Source organism: Calypte anna, chromosome 22, assembly GCF_003957555.1.
Source record: "Calypte anna isolate BGI_N300 chromosome 22, bCalAnn1_v1.p, whole genome shotgun sequence".
In the NCBI taxonomy this organism is placed as follows: domain Eukaryota; kingdom Metazoa; phylum Chordata; class Aves; order Apodiformes; family Trochilidae; genus Calypte; species Calypte anna.
Genome location: NC_044267.1, coordinates 543,914 through 570,067, shown reverse-complemented (window position 1 = coordinate 570,067; position 26,154 = coordinate 543,914). Strand labels below are relative to the sequence as shown.

Genomic DNA, 26,154 nt, shown 5'->3' with positions numbered 1-26,154 from the left:
TTTCACTGCATGTACAAGCCTTAGAAAAGACAAAACCTTGACACATCTCTAAATCCGTGGTCTGGAAAGAGAACATCTCCTTTGCAGACACCTGCTTGGTCAGCAGCAGCCACCACAGCTCTGGCTTAGGGAGCACTAAGAGCTTGTTGCTGTGCTCTGACTATTCCTTTTGCTGCCTTACCAAGTGTTGGTGCCAAAGACATTTTCACTTAAATTTTCAGCTCCTGTGTCTGGAAACAACTCCTCTAGAAGGAAAGAAGTCTAGCTTAATACTATATTTTTTTAAAACAGCCTTCTGTATGCAGGGAGGGGGGAGCCTGGAGCCTGTTTTCACATAGTGACTGCAGACTTCTGCACTGCCAGCTCCTGTGCTGTTGGAAGAAGGCTCATCAATAAAGTAAATAAATGGATCCCTTTTATCTATATCAAACCTGCTTTAAGACAGAGGATTGTGTAAAGGCAGCAGAGTTCTGGCAATTCAGCCCTAGAACACGAAAGGGCAAAGCAGAGCTAATGAAATGCAATCTGATTTTGCATAAATCAAGTTTTGAGGCTCTCTCCTGCCCAGAGCAAGCAGCAGTGTGGTGAGAGGAGACAATCACCTCCCTGTAGGAGCTGCCAGGACCCTGGGAGCCACCCAGGAGGCTGGTTGGGAGGCAGCAGCCCCATCACCCAGCTCAAGGAAGGTTTGCTCACTGCCCTCATCACTTAACAGCTTCTCTGGGAAGTCCCCACCAGCAGCAGCCTCCCCAGGCTCCCTCTCTTCACGCTCCTTCCCCGGGGCCTTTTTGCCCAGAGCTGTGGCCCAAAGTTGTGCTGAGCTGAGAGGGTTCTGCTCACCCTCCTCCTGGAAACTTCCTCGGCTTTCCAGGTCCAGTCAGGACCAGCAGTGATGATGCAGAGCACGTGGCCACCTCTTTTCCAAGCACTTGCTTGCAAAATACTGGACCTGCTGACTCAAAAGAAGCAACGTTCTCGATTTCATAAGCTAACCTAACAAACTTCCAAATTTCTACTGGAATGGAACCAATGGATTCCTCATACTGTGATATAACAACATCCTCTGCTTCTTTTAAAATAGAGGACAGAAGTATTTTCAGCAAACGCCTTCCCTTTTTGCCTCCTCTACCCACACAACCAGCAACCACTATTGTCAAGATCCCCGTTGTTTGCTGCAGAGACAAACTCCCGTCTGTTATTCCAGACGCTGCTGGGTGCCAATGTCCTTTTTCTCCCTTTGTAATTTTTGCAAAGCCTCATTTATAATTTATGGTCATTTCTATCCACTTATTCCTCCATGAGTTAATTTTTTAAAAAGCACCTACTCTTGCTGGTGACTTTCTGGGCACACAGATACCTGTCCCTAGTTCCCAGTGGCACAGAGCTGAACTTCCCCCCCTGTAACTGCTCCAAAGCAAGAGGTAGACGTGTTACTGGTCTGGACACTGATTTGCTTACACAGAAAGGAAGCCACTGATGATCTATTCAGCCAAGCAACCACAAGCTCATTTCATTTTCTCTAAACTCTCTAATTTTCTCTGTGATCATCTCTAGATGACCCTGAGCAGAGATCAGCCTCAAAGGGGACACCAGCAGCTCCACAAGATGGGTGCACGTGGCTGGAAGCATTTCACAGGTCCCAGCAGCTTCTCCCAGATCTTGATCTGCAATTTTAAAAATGCAAAACCAAGAAGACTTCAGCAGCTCTGAGTAAAAGAAACAGCAGAGGCTGCACCCCAAGGCACTGACTTGCAGGGGGCTGACCTGCCCACTCCTCTGCAACTGCAGAGGTGGAAGGGTTCACTCCCCTGGCCTTCCAGTTGTAACCAACACTGCTCTTGCTTCAGTAACCTTCATAAGAGAAGAATCTAGATTCTCCTTTTGCAGTGTGGGCTCAGAGCTCCCATGACCCAATGGAACACATTCCCTTCAGGAGAGCTCAGCCCTTCCCATCCACTCCTCCCTGCTGAGCTGGAAATATTAAAAAGCTGCAAAGAGCCACAGAGGGCTCAGGCTGCTGGCCCAGCAAGGTCCCTGGAGAACAGGAATCTCTGAACTGCATTTGTCCAAGGGAAAATAAAATGCTGCCTTTCAGTTTTCCTCCTCGGTGCAGTCCCCATCATGCAAGCAGACGAGGTGGGTGACACGGGCAACCTGCATGGGTGGGCACCTCAGGAAACACGGGGCATCCCCCACGGCTACAGTATCACCCCAGAACCCACCCTGCCCCCTCCCAGTGGGATCCAGGCTGGGCTCTGCAGCTCCCAGCCTGACAGATCCCTGCAGAACAGCAAGGAGAGCATCCTGCCTCAGGAATCACCATTTCAGCTATGATCTTTAGCCTTTCCATTTCCTATATTGATTTTTTCTGTACTCAAAGCATCTCTTGTCCTACACACCCCCACAAGATGAAAATAAACTCTTTCCAGCCTGTTGCTGGAGCAGCACGGCACGAGCAGCAGGGCTCAGCGTCCTTCAGAGGTGTTCAGGGATTTTTTTTTCCAGGCAGTGATCACCTCCCTGTGATCATGCCAAGGGAAATAGGACATGAAAGATGGGCAGGAAGCTCAAGAAATGCACTTTGCCCAGCAAGGTGAACTCTTGCTGCTCAGCAGCTGATGTTGAGCAGCCGCAGGGTACTGATGCTGGAGGTGATGCTGGCACAGAGCTGTCGTCCTGGTATGGAGTGGGAAACCAGAGAGTTAACACAAACAGAACGTCTCCTCAGCACAGTTGTTCCCATTCTATCATTATCTGCCTGAAACAAATCACTGCTGAAGCCCTGGGTGTCAGTCACCTCCCTGTGCAGCACGGGGGTGGCTCTGTCACAACACCCCACGCTGCTTCCAAACACCTGCAACCCAAACCCTAACGTGGGCTGCCAGCTTAAAACATAAAAGAGGAGCACAGGTGAACACCTGGGATGCTGAGGTGCTCCCCTGTGCAGGATGGGGACACGAGGGATGGCTGGGCCAGGGAACAGAGCAATGTCTCATTGCTTTTATTCCATCCAGGTTTAATGTGACATTCCCACTTGCTCTCCACTGACCTCAGGGGCTCATCCCTGCTGGATTTTACCATTCCCTTTGAACTCCAGCTATTTTGAGGCAGAGATGGGACTGGCACTGAGGTGCTGGGGAAGGGAGCTGCATGAAGGCTTTATCTGTCTGCTGGTGCTGCCATTAAGCCATAGATGTTGACACTGGGAGTGCATTAAAAATAATGTTTAGCCATTAATGTTGACACCAGTGTAAAACACAGAGCCTTGTGAAGCACACTGCCAGGCAGCACAGACACTGCCCTGGTGGCTCTGTACTCACTGTGCAGAGAAGCCAAGAGGCAGCACAAGAACCTCAGCAGAAAACATCCACACCCCCACATCCAGGGATCCCTCTCCTGCACCATGTGTGGATTTACCTCCAGATGCTGTAAGTGCTGCTGTTAGCACCCTGTGAACTGGGTACCTGCACCAGGTCTACACGTGCACAAACCAAAACCAGAACAGCACCTTCATCATCTTTGCAACCAAACAACAAAACAGCTTTCTTCAGCCTGCTTTTTTTTTTTTTTTTTTTTCTACACCAAGCCAAGGATCTCCTACCAAACACCAGCACAAGCTGCAGAATGACAGCACTCTGAGCAGCCACCAAAAACACAGGTACACCCCAGCAGCTGATACAGAGCAATGGTCCCTCCTTCTCCACCCTCTGGAGTACTTACACAGGACTCTCAAAGTTGGCAGAGCAGCAGGGGCAGAGCAGATGAGGGCATTGCTAGCAAATGTTAGCATTGTCTTTGGTGATACCCAACACCAGGCTCCCCTCCAGCTGAGGGGTGTCCTTCCCACTCCTCCATCCTGGCTGGGAACCCCTGCAGCACCTCAGCTGGGGACCTGGCACCAGGCACAGGATATTCCAGGTCCTTGAGCTCTGGTGCAGCAGTTATTTTGTTAAATAGAGAACGTGCTCTTCCCCTGCATTAATATTTCAGAGACAAGATTGCCTTTCTGAGCACACACATCTTGATCCTTAAGGCACTAATGTGCCCATAATAAACAACATTTATTATTCCTTCACACGAGCCATCATTTTATGCAGTTTCCCAGGGAAGAAGGGCCAGCTGGGAGCAGATTAACCCCTGCACAGACGAGCAGGATTGCTGAGGCTGTCAGTACAGCTCCCAAACTTCACTCCAGAGATGGTGAGAAATTCTGGCGAGCACTCAGCTCCAGACACCAGCCAAAGGGCACAGCACTTTATTTGTTCCCCACAGTTTCCTCTGTGTCTGAATTTCAATACCTTTGCCTCTGCCCTTCCCCTGTGCTCTGGTCCCACCACAAGTGTTTGAGCATCATTCCTTCCTCCCCCAAGGTGACCCAACCAAAGCAAACTCACACAACACCTTCCTGGGCTTCTCTTCCTCCAGGCCCAGAGTATTTTGTCATTTTAAATGAAGAGGCAAAGTACCATCTGAACACCTGAAGCAATAAAGATTACAATGGAGAGAAATGTTACAGCTGCTTAAGGAGCAAATGTGGTGATGAGTATGCAGCTTGGAGTGGTATCTGAGAGCAGCTTTGCATATGTGATAATTTTCCTGCAGGATTTTCAAGGAGAAACTTGAAAATAAATGGTAGCATCTTCCTAAGGGCTGTGAACACTTCTATACAGAGATGAGGAAGCTTAACTTGTTTAAATTCCAGCACAGCTCACCCAAGTGATTGATACAACCTCTCTCAACCACAGAGCTGGAAGGAAGTGTTAAATTCGGGGTGATCTAGAGAGCACCCAGCAGCAAAGCAGCTTCCTGCTCCCTAGGAAGGCAAGATGCAGAAGTACAGAGAAGGAAAAAGTCATCCCGGGGGCACAGACTTGTCATCACATTGCAGCAAGTACATCTGATTTTCCTTCTCCTCCTGATCAGTCAGCTCTGTGGCACCAGCCACATCCCAATCCCACAGCCCAAAGCTCAGCTGCCCTCCAACCCTCTCCAGTTCCTCCTGCACCCTTCCCCTCTTGCTGAGCCCATTAAGCAGCTGGGAAAGCAGCCACAGGACAGCAAGAGCTGCTGATGGTGGAGCAGCAGCCTCAGTTACTTCTTTGCAAGACCTCTGAGGGATGAATGGAATTTGAATAGTGATGCTTTTCTGATAAAATCACAGGAGCCTGATACAAGATAGAGCTGCAGTAGCATGGACTGTGTGCTCTGGGCCTTGGGCTCTGCTGTCTCCTCCAAAGGGCTCTGTGGGAAGAGGCCAGGTCTGGTACCCACCTCCTGCTTCTGCCACCCCTGGAGGTCATTTGAAAACAAACAAAAAAATCCAATCCCTCATTTCAAAGTTGTGCTTGAAAGACACACACAAGGCCTGTGCCCTCAAAGGACACGGTAGCAGGAACGAGAGGAGAGTTTTCTGACACTTTAGGGGACAAAATAAGATATTAATTTACTTCAAGAATTAAAATATTCACACACGTGATCTTTTGGGGGCTGACAGCTACCAGCAAGATCTCTCTTGTGTGGATGCTGAATGCTACCTGCAGAGCCTCACAGCACCCAGAGAAACCTCCTGAAGCATTTTCTCATTTGGGCACCTGCAGCTTCACCACAAGTCAATATCCCAGGGTCAGCTACTCAGATCAGCTCTGCCCTAACACGACTCCAGGGCAGGGATCAGGACCTGGCAGTGTCACAGGGACAGAAAGGAGAGCAAAGGCATGGCAGACGTATCATAAAAAGCCAGGGACACAAAGCAGATAAAACAAGGGCAGTATTTTGCTGCTAAGTCATGTTAGAAGCAAAAATATGCTGCAAACAACCCAATTCTTTTGTCATCTTTCCACTAGACTTGCCCTTGGAAATAATACTGCTTAATATTGCACAACTGACATCAAATTATTTTTTATTCCTGGCAAAGTAGCACAGAAGAAAAGAAGAGTTATTGGTGAATAACCAAGTTATTTGGAGAAGGAGATGAGACAGTGATTGGAACTGACTATTCCTGTTTGGCAAGATAAAAACATCCCCCTTTCATACGCCGTTTCCTTCTATTTTCTTACAGAGAAATGTCTTATTTCCCATGCACAAAGGAGCCAAGATCTCAGTGCCTGGCACAAAGGCTGCAGATCTCACTCGGCTGTGCTAGAGAGGCAGAAGATAAATCCCCTTCATCTCTGAGCTCTGGCTCAGGAAGGGGCTGCTGACCATCCCAAACCATGCCACGGTGCACGAGGCATTCCCAGCACTGGGAGCAAACTGGGATTGCTGGTTTCCAACCCAGTCTCCTGCAGGTGCCTTCACCAGCTCCAGGCTTGGTGTGCTCAGCACCAGACCCAGATTGCTCCCAACACAGCAAAGGGCTTCACTTTCCCCCACAAACTTCAAGTCAATCAAAAATGAAAAGTTTTGCTCCGTGCAAGAAGTTGGTGTTGTATTCTGACTCTGTGCTTTGACACTGACAATAGGATTTTTTCCCAGCCAAAAGGCTGCAACAAAGCAGCTTTAGAAGATTAAATGAAAATTTATTTGCAGGAAATTTAATCTTCTGAAGTTGATTCTTTTCATAAGGAAAATATCAAGTTTGACCATGAAGTGCTTTTTGAAGAAGGGGAAAAAAAAGAAAACAAAAAAAAAGGTGTGAAAACTGTGACTGGCTGGATTTTAATTACGAACCAACAGTGAATTTTACATTCCTGCCATTAACTAATTGGCTTGCAGCAAGAGCTGGGGCTTTGTGCAGGGAGCTCAGGAACATTCAACACCACAATTCTGGGCAAGAACAATCAAGCTGTGTTGTAAACGTGACCATTCTGACCACAGGCTTGATCCACTCATCTGGACAGGGAAGAGAAACAACCTCTGGAGCAGGTGCCTGGTGGAACCAACAGCCTCCTCTGGGCAGATGCTCAGAACAAACCACTCTCTAACAGGGTCAGAGCAAGAATTATTCACAGAAAGTTTTCACTAATCATTTTCCATCACGGACGTAGATGTGGAAATCACACACTGCGTGTCCAACACCTGACTAGAAAAAGCAGCCCAGTTCACCTTGGAAGTGACTCACTAACAGGTCATTTGCTCAGGTCCCTGGAAATGCTGTTCCCCTCTCTTGGGTTTGAGGATTTGTGTCACATTCCAGAGCAGGAGCAGAACAGATCTTGGAGTGCCCAAGACGTGGCAACACTGCAGGCAGAGGCACCTCCAGTCCCTGGGCCACTCAGGAGACCCCAGTTGGGGCTGGACTCTCCCTGTATATCCAGTTCCACCTCATCCCACCCCTCTTTCCCCAGCTCCCTGCCCAGGCAGCCCAGCAGGGTGAGGGAACAGCATCGGGTGCTGATCATCCACAGCATCTGCTGGGATTTCACAGGGGATGACAAACGAGCACAACACCTCGCGCTGGAAATACACGACAGAAAACCGGGTTGTTTTCCACGTTTCCAAAACATCTGCTGTGAATTAATGATTCAGCTCATACCTACAATTACAGGCACAGAAGAGAAGCCATTGGCTGAGCACCCAGCGCTCCCGTTCCTGCGGCAAAGCTTCTGCCTCCTCTAGACAGAACCTGGCACCAGCACTGCCAGCTATCAGGAGCTGGAAGGTGGCCCTAAAACTGCAGCCTTGGACTTCCCAGCAGCTGCCAGGGATCTGTGCTGCACGCCCAGGGCAGCCAGAGGAGCAGCTACAGGAGATGGCTTCAGAAATCCACCGGAACAAACACGCCAAGGGCCTCACACGGAAATGTGCACCAGTGGCCACGCTGCTTGTTACAGATCACAGCATCCTTGGATGCTCTTCTTGTATGTCTCCACTGGCCACACTGAGACAAACATCTGCCCTCTGGATCCACTGCTAAACACAGAGCAAAAGTCTGGGGAATCTCCATCTTCCAATGAAGAGAGCAGGCTCTGATTTTGTTGACACTCAGCATACCCAACACCAGAGGCAAAACACAGCTCAGCCCCACAACTCCCATGAGTGCAGAAGTCCCTCATCCCCAGGCTCTCCATGTTCAGCTCTTTCCCTCCTGGAGCCCTCCAGGAGAGGCTGGACCACTGCCCACCCCCAGGAGCAAGTGCCCAGACACAGACAGACAGAGGGTTTCCCTTTCTTGAAGGACTGCACAGCAGCACATCCCTCAGCAATTTCCTCCCTTGTTTAACAGGAGTTTATTTAATTTTGTTTCGAAGATATGCAGTGCTGTTAATTGCTGTTCTAACATGTCTCTATTAATATATCCTTTCCAATTGTTTACTGCTTGCCTACCCCTTAAGTGCTTAAAGACATTCACAAACACCACTCTACTCTCTGCACAGTCACTGATTCCCACCCAGCAAAGCTTAGTGCACATTTAATATAAAAGCTGGAGTTCATTTTGCTGAACTCTTCATTGATCCTGCTAACTATGGTTCCTTGAAAAGCAGCTCCCAGTCCCCTCCAAACTGCAGCCTGACTTTGCAAATTTAAACAGAAAAAAAAAACCCCAGACACGCAGCAGACAGCGTGGCAGTGACATCACTGACAGAACATGATGCCACCAACAGAAATAGTCTGTTGAATCTCAAGTCTCCAAAAAGGAACTTTAACTGCTGGTGCAGCTCCTTGCTGGGACCAGAGGAGCAGACCCAGAGCATCCTACCTCGTAATGGGCCACGCGCTGGGACTCCGAGATCAGCTGAGCACTGCAGACTTTGCAGTAACTTTCTGTGAATAATTCCTGGTCGATGTCGGATGATTTCATCTGTTCATGACAGAGAGGAGAGACAAACACGGTGAGTTACAAAAGGTGAAGGAGATCAGGATCCCTAGAGAGACACGGGCAGAGCAATGCTTGAGCCGAGGGGTTCTTGCTGCCACAAGGAAACCCAACCAGTTTTCTGAGGTGCCAATGTCACACAGCTCCCTGTGTGCTCCCTGAGCTGCTCAGCTATTCTATTCCAGGGGGGAGCTGCAGTTGTTGGTGGCCGTTCTCCTCCATCACCTCCCTGCTCCAGAAATGCCACGTACATAACCAGCTGTAGCATACATCACTCACGGCTCAACACACACTTAACCATTTATTACACCACGTGAAAGGGCTGATAAAGGCTTTCCACAAAACACAGATATCATTACAACCTGGAGGAAGGTGTTGTTAAGCTGTTCTATTCCTCAGTTTCGACACAGAAGGAAATTGCTTGGGTGATTTACAAGGCTGAGCTGTTCTCATGCAGCTGTTTAAATATTTGTCTGTTCCCCACAGCTTCCAACCAGGACACTTGCACTTACAGAGCCAGCTCACCAGCTGACCTCGTTCACAGGAATGTTTTAATTCTCTGGTCACACCTTCCCCATTATGGAAGCAATCACAGGTACCCAACTCTGAACTGAAACATGGTGCAAAAGCCAAGGCTGAGGTTTATAAATGACTGAACCCAGGGAGAGCCAGAAAACACCAGTAGTAGCTTCATACACAGGATATTTAAAAACTAAAAAAAAAAAATCCAGTGCAATTGAAGGGGGAAATAGAGGCCAATGCCTCCCAACTGATGCCAAGATAAAATCTATTAATTCACCATCATAACAAACCTGGGCATCATGAAGACTAATGCCATTTTTATAGCATTTATTCTACTAATTGGGAAGCAAAACAATGTGGGCATGAGCAAATTACAAGATCTCACCAGCAGAAAGACCCTGACATGGAGGAAAGCCCATTACTGCTGTACAGGCTCTGCAACGGGGCAGGGGACATCCCAGACCCCCAGCCCCCATCCTGGGCTGCTGATCCCAGCTCTCTCAGGCTAGGGAATGAGCTTGTCTGTGCACATCTGTCCTCCAGCTGCAGAAAACCCCAAAACCTACAGCAGCCCCACAGGTATTGGGATCCCTGCACATTTTATAGCAACAAGCAGCTGAGTTGACACCAGAAGCTCCCAGCCTGCAGAGACCTCTGTGTCCCCTGCTCCAGGAACAGCTTTATTTGGGTGCTTTTGGTCCACCAGACAAAGACCAATCTCAGAGCTCTGCTGCAGTGCCCTTGCAGAGACACCTGCCTGTTTTCCCTGCTGTCTGCCTAGATTTAATCTTCATTTATTCTGTCTAGAGAAACACTGCATTGGGAAATTTTCAAAGACACCAAAAGACCCTTTTTTTTTTTTTTAGGAGTACAAGAATTGTTGCAAAATTGCATCAAAGGCAAAATAAAGTGGAGGGAAGAAATCACTTAAATACAACAGATTGCCACGAGGCAAACCAGAGACTCATTAAACCTCAACCCAGCACCCAAGGCAGAGGCAGGTAACGAGGGCCTCATTTGCATGCAGGCTGCAATGCTCACAGTACAAACTCTCGTTGCAAAAATCAGAGTAAATCAAAAGCTACTCAGTATTAGCTTATCTTCATGCTCTGATAACAGATCCCAAGCCTATTCGGCCTCTCAGATTTGTGCCCATGAAGGGAGCTCTGTGCCCCTCAGCAGAGCAGCAGGGGCTGAGCCAGGATGAGGATTTCATGATTTTTCTCCAAGCAGTAACTTCTGACACAGGTATAGAATTTCTTAGCCTCTATATTGCCTGGGGGGTTTTCCAAGCCACTGCTACAGCCCAAGGATGTGCAGCATCACAACAGGTGAATACAGTTCTTCTGCTGAAAGTTCTTGTGGGTTGAATGTTCTGCTGCCTGTGGCCCAGTCACAGGGTACATGGGCCAGGAGTGTCCCCAGTGTGCTGTGACATGGTGTGGCAGGTCCCATCCCCCTGTTCGAGGCCACGGAGAGAAGCCTGGACAACCCTAAATCCTCACCATGACTCCTGCAGCTCCTTTGGTTGCAGCACTCAAGCTCTGCTCCTGCCCCGTGCTCTGCTATTTCTGTTTTCCTTTCTAGGATAACACCCAAAGCAGGAACAAGGGAGGGTGAGGTCAGGAACCTGTGAACACAGCTCCCTGTGCTCCAGAACAGGCACCAACACCCTCCCAGGATGCTGCTGGATGGTCTTGCCCGCTCTTTTCCTCCTTTTTGCCTGGTGTGAGATGCACTCTGCATTACTGGTTCACAGGTCAATGCCATCAGTGCTTTATTAAATTCTTCTGTCTGCAAGTGTCATAAAGGGAGTCCACAAGCAATTAACATTTATATATTTCTAATCACTTAATTCCACCCTGACTCTCCCTGCCTACAAGTGCCTAAAAGCTCCCAGACCTCCCGGGACCTGGTGAGGGCTGATCCTCACACCACACAAAGCAGGAGGATGGAAGGGGGGCTTTTCCCCACCACCCCCACCAGCACATCGTGGCTACCAAGCCACCCATGCCTCAGACATGTGAGGAGAACCACAGATGCTGAGCAAGGAGGGGCACGTTCCCCACACGCTTTCAGAAGCTTTTCTTGCTGAGAGTTGAAGAATTAATGTGCGATTCACAGCCCTGCCAGCTGGACCCAAACTGTTCAGTGGAGCAGAAGCCCTTGCTCTGCTCACAAAGGTCTGGAGAGCAAAGCTCTGGCTCTGCCTGCTCCTCAGGAGCACGAACAGTGGAGCCTCCTCTGCAAACACTGCCCCTGCATCTCCTTCTAGGCAGCTTTGTCATGGCCTCAGGTGCTGGGCTTGAGCCCCAAGCCCCCCTTTCCCCCTGCACGCAGCATCTCCAGGAATGGCAAACTGTGTCATAAGAGATTTCATTTGAAATACCTTGTGCCATATGGCCACGATTCTTCTCAGCAGTTTCTGTGACTTTAACAGCTTAATGAAAATCAATTTGATGGGGCTGACTCCAGTTTTTGGCAACTGCTAGAAAGATGTTAACTAAGTCGCATTAAATTTCAGAGGACAGCAGTCCACATATTGACATCACAGGCATAATCAAAGCCAAATTCCTTTTTAAGGATACTTTTTGTACCAGCTCAATCCCACCAGACATGGACACGGCCGGATACACCTGTCCCTAAGGAGAGTGTTGGAAGTGCCCCTACAATAGGAGCTCCTGCACCTCCAGGCCCAGCCAGAACTGCTTGAAGAACCTCTCTCGGGACCAGAGCCCAATGGGACAGGCTGAGCTGCAGCAGCCCCTTGCTGTCTGCAGTCACTGCCAGCAGAGATTTCCCATCATCTTTCTGAGAAACGCTGCTGGAATCTCCTTTCCAGCAACTGTCCCTTGGCAAGCTGCTTCTGTTTTCATCACTGTATACCCCCTGTTATCAAGTTCATCTCCCTGCTTGTTTTTTTGGTTTTTGGTTTTGGGGTTTTTTTGAGCAATGAGCTGAGGGAATAGAAAAAGAAGTTATTTTAATAACGGGAAATTCACAACGGGTTGTGGGGATTCCAGAGTGCACAACAAACATGAACCAGACAGGGTTTTTTTTCTAATTTCAAGTTTTGCCTTTTATATCCCTTCACAGACCACCTCTGGACTTTTTCACTGTCAATTATTTCTGTATCTCAACAACAATAAGCAGAAAACCACAAAAAAAACCAAGAAGCAGCAGATGACTCCATGTCACTCCGGGGATGGGTGTTTGAGCATGCAGCTCCATCCCTGGCTGCCCAGCCTGGTGTCAGCAGATTGTTTGCAGCTTTTCCAAATGGTCCTCAAGCACCAGCAGATCCCAAAGCACCAAGAGCCCCAGTTCAGGAGGGGATGTGTTAAATAGACACAGCAAATGAGGGACCTAAGTCTGAGATCAGACCTAAGTCCCTTGGTAATTGTTGTCAAAACTTTACAACGTGCCCCAGGAAAAGGGATGGAAGTTACAGGCTTTTCCCACTTTTCCTGCCACCCCTGTTTGCTTCCAGCTACATTTCTGATTTAATTAAAAAAAAAAATGAAAAAAAAATTAAAAAAAAAAAAAAGAAACTTAAAGCCACTGCTTCTCCCTGACAGATTTCCCCCCAAACACTGCTACCAGGTTCAGGGGAGCATCACCCAAGCTACCACCACCACCTGCCCAGGGGATAGCAGAGACCTTGAGGTCTCTGTCCCAGGGGTTGGCACATGTTGGACACGATTCACCCTGCACCAGGGCTGTCCCACACCAGGATTTTCATGCCTTGGCATGAGCCTTCCCAGCCAGGTGCTCATTTTGTCACCTGCTTGTGGTGATGCAACAGCAATTTCTGCACAGGGTCATTTTTTCTGCTTGACAATCAAGGGCAAGGAGTGCTGTGTAATAAGCCACTGAATTCAGCAACTTGGTTTCTTCCAAGAGAAAAGAAAAAAAATCTGGTCCCTTATCCAATTTACTCTCAAAGGCCTTAATCACCCTTCCCAGAATTTACAGCTTCCAAAACCTCAATACTGGAGCACTGAAGGGAGGACTGAGCATGTGCATGAATGCCAAGCACAAACAACAAGCAAAAAATTAAGCACCCTGATTTTCCTGTTATGAATTATTTGTGGCTTTTGCTGCTGTCACTCTCCCATGGATTAACATCTCGTGTAACTCTTCCTGTTTTCTTCTGTTGTTGAATTTGTCTTGCAATAAAAAGAAAAAACCACTTTACTAATAATTAATGTGCTTTCAGCAACTCTGTCACCACACTGTCAACAAGGCACCTGAAGGCACACAGAACATTGCTTTTTTTGAAGTGCCTTCCTTGGCAGCACCATCAGCGTGAGGATGGCTGAGCAGGTTCCACAGGTTCAGTTCTCAACTCTCCTTCTGCTCCTGTCACCTCCAGAAAAGCATCCTCTGACCACATCAGCCTCCTAGGGCAGAGAGCATCCCTGGTTGCTGAGAGAGGGGCAGGGATGGGGCAGCAGCAGTAAAATCCAGATAATCCCACATCCTGCAGGAGATGCCGGTGGGATCCATGCTCCTGAGGAACTCACCATGACCCATGTCCTCAGAGGACATCCATGCTATTTTCAGTTTTTCCTGTTCTCCTGCCAAACCAAAGATGCTCTGTGTCTCTCCAGCTGTGCTGCACATCTGCCATCTCTCCCACCCTTGGTCTTCCCTGCAATTCTTGTTTGGTTTGGGGTTTATCTGCCATCTCTCTGCTCCATTCCTGAAATCCTCTCCAGAGTTGATTTTCTTCACTTCTGCATTCAGCCTTTGATGCTTTTTGACACGCTTTATTGGAGCCTTGAAAATCAGAACAAGATTGTGTGTGGCATGAGCTGGGGAACAGGAGAAATCCTGCACGTGTCTGCTGCATGTGTCAAAACACAGAGGAAAGGTTGCAGAGAGCAACATGGAGGAGATGGAGCCTCAGAGCAGACGGGTCTCAATCCGAGCACTCCAAACGCCCAACTTTGCCCAACTTCCCCAGAAAAATTGCTCCTTTCCTGGGACCTGTTTTACGATGTTTGCCAGGACAAAGACAGAGACAGGCAGACAGCAGTGGTGTGCTCTCAACTCTCAACAGATGGAGAGGGGGTTTTGAAAGGAGCCTCATAGCTCCCGTGCCATGAGAGGGCATCACCCGTGTCTGTGCTCCCTGCCCAGCACTGGCTCCAGAGCAGTGTTGTGTCAGACCAGGGGAGCAGGACATGGAAAGGGGGTCTGGAGGTACATGGCTTTGCATGGGACCACGGCATCAGGATCCCACTGGGGATCTCTCACTGAATCCCCATGAAACTTAATATCTGGGGGAGCTGCCAGATGTTCCCACCATCTCACAGGAGAGATGCTGTTCATGAACAGCAGAACAAAGCGAGCAAAACCTGCTTTTTTCATGAGGAAAAGCAGTGCCAGAGGGAGGCCACGGGGTGTGGACGATGCCTCTGCCTTCCAGGCAGCGATGCCACAGAGCCACAGCTTGGGATGCTCTGCATCCCCAGACAGCACCACAGGCTGGGAGCAAAGAGCCATAATGCAGAAAAATCCATCGTGAGCCTGTGTGACCTCCTGCTGTCTGCAGTGAGCAGAGGAAACCTCAGGGGCTGGATTTAGAGAGCAAAGGGAAGACCTGTTGGTGTGGCAGAGAGCAAACACCTGGTGTAATGAGTTGCCTCAGGAGGGGAAGGAAGGAAGCTGCCAAGTTGAAACGTCAGTTTTGAGAGTGGCATCATCCCCTCCTCACAGATCCATGTATCTGGTTATACACAGCAATTGTTCTAATTATTCACACAACATCATATGGCAGGATTTAACTGCAAACGTGGTGACTTGATTAACAATATATTTTTAAGAGGAGATTGATACGTTGTGGTTGCCTTCATAAAGTTTGTGGGAAAGGAACAAGGAGCAATCACATCTCTTGCCTCAGGGCATCAGTTCTGCATCCTGTGCCCTTCAAGGACGGGGCTCGGGCAGTCACTCCAGTGCAGCATTTTTGGGAGCTCTCCCTATGTCCCAGCCATGACCACAACACTGCCCTGGCCCCCCCAGAACCCCCCACACCCCCCAAGGGAACCCCACTGGCATCGGGCTGTGGGGATCTCAGGGTGAGCATAGCTTCTCGCAGGCCTGTGCTGCCGAGCCAGGGTTACCATGTGATGCTCGTGGTTGCTATGGAAACAAAAAAAGAGGCATAAATAGTCTTGGAGTCTGCCCAGAGCCCGTCTGTGCTGTGGGCACCCCAAAATCCGGGGGTGCTGCTGCCCTGCCCTGGTGCCAGCCCTGCTGGTGCCCAGGCTGTGCCACAGCAGGAGCTGGGGATGGGCAGGTGCTGGGGAGCAGCCCCCACTCAGCCTCTCTCTGCAGTTACAATCAGGACGCCACATTTATTTTTGGATAAGCAGGACCTACTTTTTTTCCTGTGGCTCCCTAATAACATCCAAAACCGTAGGAGGAGAGTCAAGCTGAATCCCGTGCCTGCAGCTCCTACCCCCTGGTACTTTGCATAATCAGGGCTTGTCATTCCCCATCAGCCTCAGCTCAGAAACCCAAGAGGCAAAGCCATGTAAGGTGGCAACAGCTTAGAAAGCGACTTCAGAGAAGGAATCTGTCCAGCACAGATGGGAATTATTTTAATAGTAGATTCCTGATAAAAGCCTGCACACACTCTAACATCTCATTCCAGAACCAGCCCCAGCAGCACTGACCCCCAATCAGTTTAACATCACAGCACTCAACAACCCCTGCCCACAAAGGTTAATGAAGTTAAGGGCAGCAGAAGCAGGGATGTTCCTGGTTATCCTCACTGCCATCCCAGCTCCCATGGGTGGGCTCAGCTCCTCTCCCTTCCCACCAGTGCCACATCCAACATTTGCTGGAGCTGCCTCACCGTGTGAGGGTTTATAGGAGCCCATGTTCCCTCCAGGTAGCCAAGCAGCTTTGGCCAGGAGTCCCCACACCATATAATAATGGATGGACTCTCTTCCTTTCAGCTACAGCTCCCCTGCTACACCAGAGCTTTTTTTAATCAATTAAATAAATGATTTAGAAACACACCAAGAATGCAAACAGTTTGTGTCTAAGCCCCCTCGTTAGCACGGTGCAGCTAAACCCCTGGCCTAATTAATTGCACATCCAAATTCCACATCCCCTAAAAGGTATTAGCAGGTTTCAATAAATTTCACCACATCATTTGTGTTATTTGTGAACTAGCTTTGTACACAACAGCAAACAACAAGGAGCTTTATCTTAAGTAAAACATAAAATATTTACATCCCTCCTAACACCCTCTCTTTTCCTTTGTCCATCCATGATTTAAAAAAGAAAAAAACCACAACCTCTTTGTGTGCTTTTGTGTTCCTCAAAGAAAAAGGAGCATCTCTCATGCTCATCTCTCACGCTGGACTTTTTAAGTTTTATGTCAGACTTGCCTTGTCTTTGGGAGCATTTCGGCAAGCTACTCAGATAATTCATGCTTCATTTTCTGCTGGGGAAGAAAACCACAACACTATTCTCTCCCCTAACAACAGATGAGCAATGAGAAATGGTCCATCAGTGCCCATTGTAATGCTCCAGCGCTGTGTGTGAAAGGGTCTCCAGAACTGCAAACCATTCTATTTTCATCAGTGAGAAATTAAACTGCTGATGCAGAGTGGTTCGAGTCAGTTACGCCCCAGGCTGCTCCTTTCAGAAATCAGGGATCCTCTGACTCCAAGATTTGGAAAAGTCTCCCTCTCCTTGCATAGCCTAGAAGCTCCTATTGCTACAGCATTTATTAGTAAAGCATCACCTGGCACAACCAGAGCCAGATGAGAAAGAAGCTCTCCTTTTAGCATGACTTATTCTTAAGAAGTCTGAGTGCAGTGGGGCTGACTGCTGAGATGATCCAAACATCCCCATGGCCTCCTCAGCACAAACACCAACTGAGCTTGGTAAGGCCTGACACATCCTGCACTGCATAAAGAGACTCTGGGACTCCTGAAGAGTTTCATAAATACAAATTAGTGAAGATAACTATAGGTGACACCAAGAATTCAGCTCCTTCCTGCCTTGCAATGACATTTCTTGCCCAGTTTCAGAGCCGTGTTCTGCAATGCAGCTCCTCACATCCCTCTGCCTTCACATCAGCACAGCTCGAGGAAATGGCAGTGAAAACATCTGACAAAGAGAGAAAATCACAGGTACCCACACCCTGCATGGCTCCCACCCCACCAGACTCCTGTGAACTACAGTCCTGAGCTCGAAAGTTAGACAGATTAATTATTGCTACAATTAGCAGTATCATGAAGCATCTCTGGTGGCAGGAAGTAACTGTCATAAACTTGTATAATCACCCAGTATTTATGAGCAGTTGGACCCACAGTTATCATCTTGATGCATTCACCAGTGATGCTGTAGAGCAGAAAACACAAAAGTGAATAATTAGTTTTCATCTGAAGTCAAGCTAAACCCAGTGTCTCTGCCCCACAAGCCATCCCTGAAGCCAGGACTCTCTAAAGCCCAAAGAGGAGGTGAGAGAGTCCAGAGCAGGTGAAACCCCCAGAGCACAGCCAGAGACATTGGGTCATTTCCAAGCAGCACCTTGATCCAGACTGAACCCACCAGGCCAGCCCCACTCCTCTGCTGGGCACAGAGGCCACACAAACGTCTGCTCAGCTCACATGGACTTATTGTATTTCAAATAACAGGGGAGCTTGCACGGCCTCTCCTACACCGGGAGTTTTAAGTGATTAATTTACAGCTTCAAAAACAGTGGGTGTTCAATTCCATAATGTTCCTGGGGTCTCTGACAAGCCAGTCCAGGTGCTTCAGACCCAGAGCTCAGAGCTTTTCCATTTGCTTTAGAAGATTCTGAAACCAGTGTGTGTGTCTCGTTCACAGCTAGCTGCTGGGTGTCATGTCTGTGGCTGTATCCCTCAAGACAGCTTTAAATACCAATGTCTCGCTTTGCCACTAAGTCCACCCACTGTTTTTAAGCAGCTGGATCAGATTTAGGAGCAGTTTTAAGCTCACTGTGCTGTTCCTTGCACCTCCTAGCACTCAGAGATGCTTTCTGAGAGCCATGTGTGCAGCTCCATCACCCGCAGCTCATGGACAGCCAGGGCCTTGCTCAGGGACCCTGTGTCATACCCACACACGTAATATGTACACGATGTATAAGTAGATCAAAGAGGGAGACAGGTGACACCTCCAGGGCCTCCAGCACAGAAGCTGATTTACTGAAAAGCTTTATTTATACTCTCCTGCCTTGCAGATTTGTTTCGCCAACAAACACGTACTGGCAAGAAGCAGGTTCAAGCTTAACTACATCTTCTACCCCATTTGCCCTTTAACAAGACAAAATTAATGTATTTCTGCTTTGGAATTAAGAGAAGAAATATTCTTCTCCCCCACGGCTTTCCAAATGAAGCTCCTGAAAGCCCCTTTTGAAGCTCCCCAGCTGCATTTCCAGACCTGCTCCCCCTCCACGCTCTGGAGAAATGGATTAAACGAGCCCTTTGAAGTGCTGCTGCCCGTGAGCTGCTCTGGGGCGAGCTCAGCTCAGCTTTTTGTCGGGTCCTGGAAAGAGAGCAACCACCCCCCTCTGAAAGCAATGCCCAGCTCCAGGGCAAACCATTGGCAACCCACAGGAGCATCTTCTCCCTCCCAACACAACCCCCAGCTCCTCTGCACCCTGCATCCACCCCGGCCACCCCTGTGCTGCACAGACAGTGACCTCCAGCACAGCCAACTGCAGCCAGGCCCATGATTTGGGCTCACCAGATCTGCAAAGTCTCACACAACCTCCCTGCTCAAACCTCACACCCTCTGAATGCCCCCTGCACCAGGGGTCTGGCAGCCAGCGCGGGCAAAGCCACCAGCAACCCCTGCCAGCACATTAAAGCTGTCAAGCATGGAACAACAGGCAAGTTTTAATATTAAGAATATTCATCTCTAGCCATTTCTGGTTAATGGAACAAAGCAAAGCATTGAGAAAAATGGGAACATTACAGTAAAAACAACAACAAATTAAACTCTAATGCAATTAAAGAGCAATTAGAGATCTATCCTCTGGGAGCATTTTGGAACTCTGGGTCTTTCTCAAAATCTGATCTCTCTGCAACTTTATTTCTTTCTAATTAATAAATGAAGAAGTGGATGGCATGGCTCCCCCCTGGTTCCCTGCAAAATGCCATCTCCTGCTCTGCAGGAGCAGAAGGTGGTGGCAGGTAGAAGCATTCACACCTCCAAGCCGAGGAGAAATGCAACTGTCAGCAGAAGGAGGTGCAAAGGCAGGGAGCTCAGAAATCACTGCCTGTGTCTGTTGCAAGGTGACCAGGAACACAAGGACCCAAATGCTCTTGTGCAACAGCCAGGCTGAGCCACCATCAGCAGACAGCAGAGCAGGAGTGACCCTAGAAAACACTTTGTTTTCCTATACACAACTCCCACAAAAGCCACAGCTCAGAATTATACGTACTTAATGCTTTGACTTTCTAAACTTGCACACGTTATGTGCCCATGGATAAGCTCTCACTTAACCAGACTGCTCCTGTACACTGCAGGATTCCCTGGGATCAGTCGAGGCTGCATCTGGACAGGGCACAAGGAGCTTTTGGCAGCCCAGAGTGACAGACGTGCCCCAGGACCTGCTAGCCAGGTTGGCCTCTCCACTGGCCACTCCAGCCAGTCTGAAAAGGAACGTGGTGGGCAGGGGCCATCAAGTGTTGTGCCAGCAAAGCACCCGAGAAATTACAGGAGAGCTGAAACGAAGGGGTGAAGGTGCAGCACCCCATCCATCCAGTGACCCTCCAGACTCATCTGCAAGTTCAGAGTTGCACAGCAGCCATGGGGGGGAGGAAGGCACCTGTGCCACAGGGTGAGGGGGGAGCCTTGACCTTCATCCATTTCTGTAAGCAAACCCACACGTGGGAACACCAGAAGGCCCTCTTTGGCCTAGAAATTGGCCCAGTTCTGATCTCTCCAACCAGTTCTGGATCCCAAGTCACACCTCTTGGCAGCTTAACCCAGATAAAGCCTGACACCCAGATCTGACAGCACCAGGGCCACCGGTGCCAGGATCAGCCCCAGGAGCCCTTCTCAGTCCTTGCAATGGATTCTGAGGGGCTTCTGGAGCCCCAGCAGTGTTACCAGGTAAACCTCCAGGCATGAAGAGGAGGAGTTAGGTAGTGCAGAGCCAAGCCCTAAAGCCCCAGAAAGAGAAAGCTGGGCTGCTCACAGGGAGTAAAGTGTTTGATCAGCAAGGGACAACTGGCTGCATCAATTCCTTTGCAAACTGGAAGCAGGAAATAAACCAGATCCAGAGAAGTATCAGCAAAACAGGAGAGGGCAGAGAAGGCTGGATGCAGGAGGCAAATTAAGACAGGGCATCTCAGAGCCAAACAGAAGTGTCTTCTGAAACGTGTACACCCAGGTCAGCTGGGTACACAAAGAAATACCCTGTGAACTGCTGTGTATAGACAAGGACTGTTTATTTGGAGTGACTCACAAGTTACTATGAATGATCAGATAAAATCAATCAGGGAGGGGGAAGGCTGGACATCAGTCTGAATTTTGGAACAGTTCCCACCCCAGGATGTGGCCAGAAGGCAGGATCCTCCTAGGGAAAGGGAGCAGGGAAGGATAGAGCAGGTGCAGGTCACTAGGATTAGGGGGTTTATAATCAATAGGTCTACACTGCTCTGGGAGCAAGAAAGGATTCCTTCTTTCAGGTTTCTGATAAAATCAGGAGGAAAGACCCATTTTGTCTCTAGAAAGCTCCTGTGCTGCCCCTCCCTCCTGTCCCTTCCTACAGTAGATGAGTCACTGTCTAGCAACCTTTATCAAAATACCTCTCACAATATTGTTTATCGAGTCCCCACCATTCCCCACCCCACAGCACAGTGCAAGAAGTGTCAGGAAATGTTCCAGGTCACTGTCCCTTTCTTGTGGAAAGATTACAGCCCCAAAGCTGAAACCTCTCTGCCCAGCACCCTGCCCCCTCCAGCAGCAGCCCCCTGCTCCCCCAGGCTCACCTCTCATTCCAGAGACGGGTGGCTGTGTTCTGCAGATGGATTGGATGTGCTCCTGAGAGCCAGCAGCACAACCTCATGCTGAAAATCCAAACTGCTGATTTTAAACTGTCTTCTCAGGGCTTTTCAAAGCTTGTTCCTCACCCAGTGCTGCACGCTAAGGTGAGTCCCACATCATAGGAGGGCAAACAGAGCATGTGGATGCCCAGAGAACATTTAACACCAGGAATCAAGGGGCCCAGGTCTGGTACCACTAAGCAGTGGATACAGGAAGGGTCAGTTACCGGAGATCTTTCACGCAGCCCAGCCCAGCAGTCATCCCGCTGGTGTGGCAAACGGGACAGCTTTGGCTGAGGCTCTCAGCCCTATGGGTGACCCCGGCGCAACACGTGGGTTGGGGCAGCCCCTCCGAGATGCTCATCCCGACATTCCCGAGGCGGGAAGGAGCAGCGCGCAGTCGGCAGCCGCTTTCCCCGCGGATGCTGCAGAGATCCGGGCCAGGGCTGTCCCCAGGACAGCAGCCCCAGCCCCCTGAGCTCAGCTGCCTCCCGGGGAACGTGCTTCTGCTCTCTAAGCAGTGCTGACTTGGGAAGTTCTCCAAACTTCCCGAACCGAGACAACAGAGCTTGTTTTCCTGCATCTGCAGACATCCGTGCCCGCATCCCGCAGCCCTGGGAGCTCCCTCTCCCACCCTGGGCTGTGGGGACGCCTGCGCAAACTCCAGTCAGTACAAGCACCCCGAGTGCCCCCAGACCGCCGGGCACAGGGGCTGCCCCTCAGGAAAAGGGGGTGGGCAGGGGCGGGGGGAAACCAGGCCCTGCCCGGCTCTGCCAGCCGCTCACAGGTGGATGCAGCTACCAGGAAAATCTCCATGGGGAAAATGTCCCAGCGCCTGGCAGGGGGCTGGATCGCTGGCACAGAGGACCGCTGGTCAACCCTAAACCCCGCCGCGGGTCCGGGGGTGGCACAGCGGGTTCGGACACCCGAGCATGGGCTGTCCCCTCCGCATCGGCACTGGTGGCACCAAATTCCCCCCCTCCCCGAGCCTCGCCGCCCCTGGCAGCTGATCCTGGCGAGCGCAACGGATCCCCTCCCACCACCCCTGCTCCCGAACGGCGCCCATTTCCCCCAAAACTTTCCTCCAACTCCAATCAACAGATCCCAGCCGCCAGCCGGTCGGTACCTTGGTGTCACCGGGCGGGCGGGCGCGCCGGGACCGGCCGAGCTGCTCCAGCGATGCTCCGGGGAAGGCGCCCACCAGAGCTGCCAGCACGGCTCCCCCCCTACCCAGAGCACGGCTCGGCTCTCCCCTCCCCTCCTTTTCTTCAGCAGCCCCGGCCAACTGTGCCGGGCAGGCGCCGGGGATGCTCCGCTGTCTCCAGCTCCACCCCTGGCAGCAGCGATTGGCTCTGCCGGGCTCTGCAAGGGCTGCGCGGCCCCCGCCGCTCCCTCCGCATCCAGCCCCTGCCACCGGCAAGATCCCCCCCAGGACCGGCACGGCCCGATCCGGAGCCCTCGGGAAGGATCTTTCCACTGTGAAAACAGATGTGCAAGGGGCTGAGAGGCTGTGGAGGATATCAGAGGCTCCAGGGGGAACTTATTTACTTCTAGATTAATACTTTTGCACGTGATGCACTTATTTTCATACCCTGGGTTTATGAGGGAGCACCCCCTGGGCTGCATACACCCCCTGTGCAGCACCCAGGGCTGGAGGAAGACAAGAGCCCGTGCGGGGATAAAGGCTGGGAACAGCTTCCTGAAAAAAGTGGCCAGGAGAGAGCAGATACCAGAGGGAATGGGATGGGTTCATCTTCAGGGCAGCCATAGCATCTCTTAGGTGGGACTGAAGGGATGCAGAAGCCACTGAACCAGTGCCCAGGGGCAGAGCAGTGGAGAGCAAGACAATAAACAGGGTAAGGAGAAATGGGGGTGATGCAGACCCCTGCAAACCATACAGGATGAGGATAAAATCCCCAGTACAGCCCCACACACACATGCCCAGGAGTCTGTAATGCACAGCCAGGCTGCAAACAAACCACTCTTCTCTCTCTGGAATCCAGTACTATCTATTGTGATTGATTTGCTTCTAGTAACCAGGCTTTGCAGACAGTCCGAGCCACACTGCTGCACTGGTGTTACTGGTTATCTAGACCTTCACCCTGGAGGTGAGATGGACTTTACATCATCCTCCATCACCCAAGTGTAACAAAGAAAAGACTCCAACAGCAATTTTTCCATTTCCAGCTTAATATGCTTAACAGCAGTTTTACAAAGGACCTGAGCTGTGATGCTTCATGATCATACTTGTTTCTCTGGCTGTAAAAAAACCCCACAAAACTGCTAAGGAGCATTTAAGCCTCAAAAATTGACAAAACCTCCCTCCTTCGAGCTGCTACCTGGAGCCTCAGATACTGAAGTGCTAAGAAGGGAAGATCAGACAATATTTGCAATGATGCAGCTGCCATTCAGGAAAGAGATATTTCTTAAATATCTTCCTTACGTTTTTGGGGAGGTTTTTTTAGGATTATATAATTTCTAGGAGCATCCCATGATCCCTGGTAATGGCAGCATCAGCACAAGAATTGCTGGAAATAACTTAAAAATTAATGAATCCTTTACATTTTTTCACCTCTCACCATCCAGCACCCTCACCCCCTGTCACAGAGCACTACCTGCCTTTATTTATGTCCATCTGGGACTCCTTGACTCTGTAAGCACTTTGGGATGCTGCCTAGGCACCAGAAAGGGACATGAGGTGTCCCTGGGGCCTGGCAGTGTCCCTGCAGTGCTGGTTCAATGTGCCAGTTCAGCAAAGCTTTGGAGGGCCCACACAAGGCTCCCTGGACAAAAATGCCTCTGAGCAGAACTCTCTTTTGCAGAAAATAATGGCAAGAATGAGTAATTAATTCCTGCCCTCCTTCATACTAAACAAACAGGCTGCCCCACGGCTCTTCCCACTAGACTTGGGCAGCCTTGGCTTTGAACAAAGTGCAGCACTGGAAAATTCAGCTTTTGCTCCATTCCCCACACCCTGCCAGGGCTCAGGAATGTGTTCCCTGAGCTGGGATAACTGGAACAACCTGAATCACACCAAAACATGGAGCTGTAAAGCAGCAGCTGTGATTGATTAATCACAGTGGTGAAGCTGAAGGGTTTGATCATTTTCAAAAGCTCTTTAACATCTTAATCTCCAATGAAGGGGAGATTAGAGCAGCCACAGAACAAAACAGAGCCCAAACTGGGGCTGGTTCCTCCCAGGAGAGGCTCTGGACAGCCTGTGCTGCCCCATCAGTGCCTCTTTGAAGTAGGAGATCCAGACAACTGCCCTGGCATCCTGAGACATGAAGCTTGTACCCATCAATTGCTTCTTTCAGGTGGATCCACCACCATCTCAGTGCACCCAAAATATAAGAACTCATGACTCGACCCTTCAATATTCTCACTTGCTTTGGTATCTCAAACATAGTGGTGATGGTCCAGGCTAAAGAACGCTTAAAGCACACTTGGCATTTCATGGTTCCAGACTGGTGCAGTCACCTGAAGTCCTGCAGCAACCTTTGCAGTGCTGAGCAGCCTAAAGAGATGGACAACACAAATGCAAAAATCCCAGAGAAGGGAGAGGCACAGCCTCGAGGTGTGTGAATAAACCCCACACCCTACCCCTTCCTCTCACCAGAGAGGACGAGCCTCTTGCTCTTCCAGCACCCCCAGCTGGTCTCCCTCACACAGTCAGGGATGAGGGGCAGTCCTGGAGCAGGAGGGTGAGGGGGGATACAGAGCTGGGATACAGTGGGGAGGCAGGATGCTCCGTGTGGGCTGGGCACTGGGATGCTCCACTCTGGGCTTTCACCTTCATGGAAACCAGATTTTCCCCAGTGAAACCTGGGTCTGATTGTCTGCAACTAATCCACTGCTTTGCCATGACATCCAGCTCCCGAGGCACTGGAGAGCTCAGTGAATAATTATAAAAATCTCCCAAAATAAGCAAGAATTTTGTTACAGCTGTAGGCACAGCTCCATGTTGCTTTGCTGTGCCATTGCTTTGGTTCTGCTTCATGCTCATACCACACATTAGCACTATGGCAAGAAGTGCAACTTGTGGTATGATACAGGCAGAGGATGAATGAGAACTGGACCCTGCAGGAGCAGTGATCTGCCCTTGGTGCAAAAGCTCAACTTGCCCCCCTTCCTCCAAGGGAGGAAGAAACTTATGGTCTTCAGAACCATTTTCTCCATTACCATGCACCACACAGGCCAAAGGGCATGGCAAAGGCACTGCATGGAAGGAAAATAAGAGTAAAATCAGTACTTGTGTATTTCCCAAGGCCCAGGTGGGCTCAGCTCCTCTATGCAATCACAGCTCAGTGCCTGCACACCAGAGCGTGGCAAAGGACATGGCAAAATCCACCCAAGCACATCACAACCAGGACTAGCAGGGTGTAGGTCACCTTGTCGGACAGAGGAGGAGTGCTGGACGTAGCTGTACTTTAAAAAAATCTGCTTTCTACCTTATTCCAGTAAAACAGTCGACACATGGCAAATGCCACGTTGTCCAGGGGACAAAGAGCACCATCCCAGACCTGTTCTGTAATGCCACTAATCCAATGCCAGCCTGTAGATTCAGAGTGAGTTCTGAGCAGAGGACAGATGATGCTCCACTGTGCAATGCAGCAACATCTGGTGTTCCCCTCGGCGTTTGCTATTTCCCTTCCCTCCCCTGGGCAATTCTGTGCTATCCACGTTCCATATTCTGAGCTGGCAGCCATGGGGGAGCAAAGAGGAGAGGAAACAGTAGGCAAAGGCAGTCACCCACACATTGTTTATGAGATATACTTGCAGCAAACTCTGTCTGAACTGGGACCTCATTTCCAAAGAGACGTGGGAGAA

The 26,154-nt window shown here is 49.9% G+C and overlaps 1 protein-coding gene across 2 annotated transcripts in view; it reads right to left on the bottom strand.

Moving 5' to 3' along the window:
• ZMAT4 (zinc finger matrin-type 4) overlaps positions 1-22,584 on the bottom strand; it is a 47,327-nt gene extending 24,743 nt beyond the window's left edge. Inside the window, exons 1-2 of one of the 2 annotated variants that reach the window (XM_030464173.1) lie at positions 22,451-22,584; positions 8,639-8,740 (exon numbers count right to left, since the gene is read on the bottom strand). In XM_030464173.1, coding sequence (XP_030320033.1) covers positions 8,639-8,740 — 102 coding nt within the window. In that variant the 5' untranslated portion in view covers positions 22,451-22,584. Of the gene's footprint in view, positions 1-8,638; positions 8,741-21,270; positions 21,516-22,450 lie in introns of those variants that run through there. The other variant, XM_030464174.1, reaches the window with a different exon arrangement.
• Positions 22,585-26,154: the final 3,570 nt, after the last annotated feature.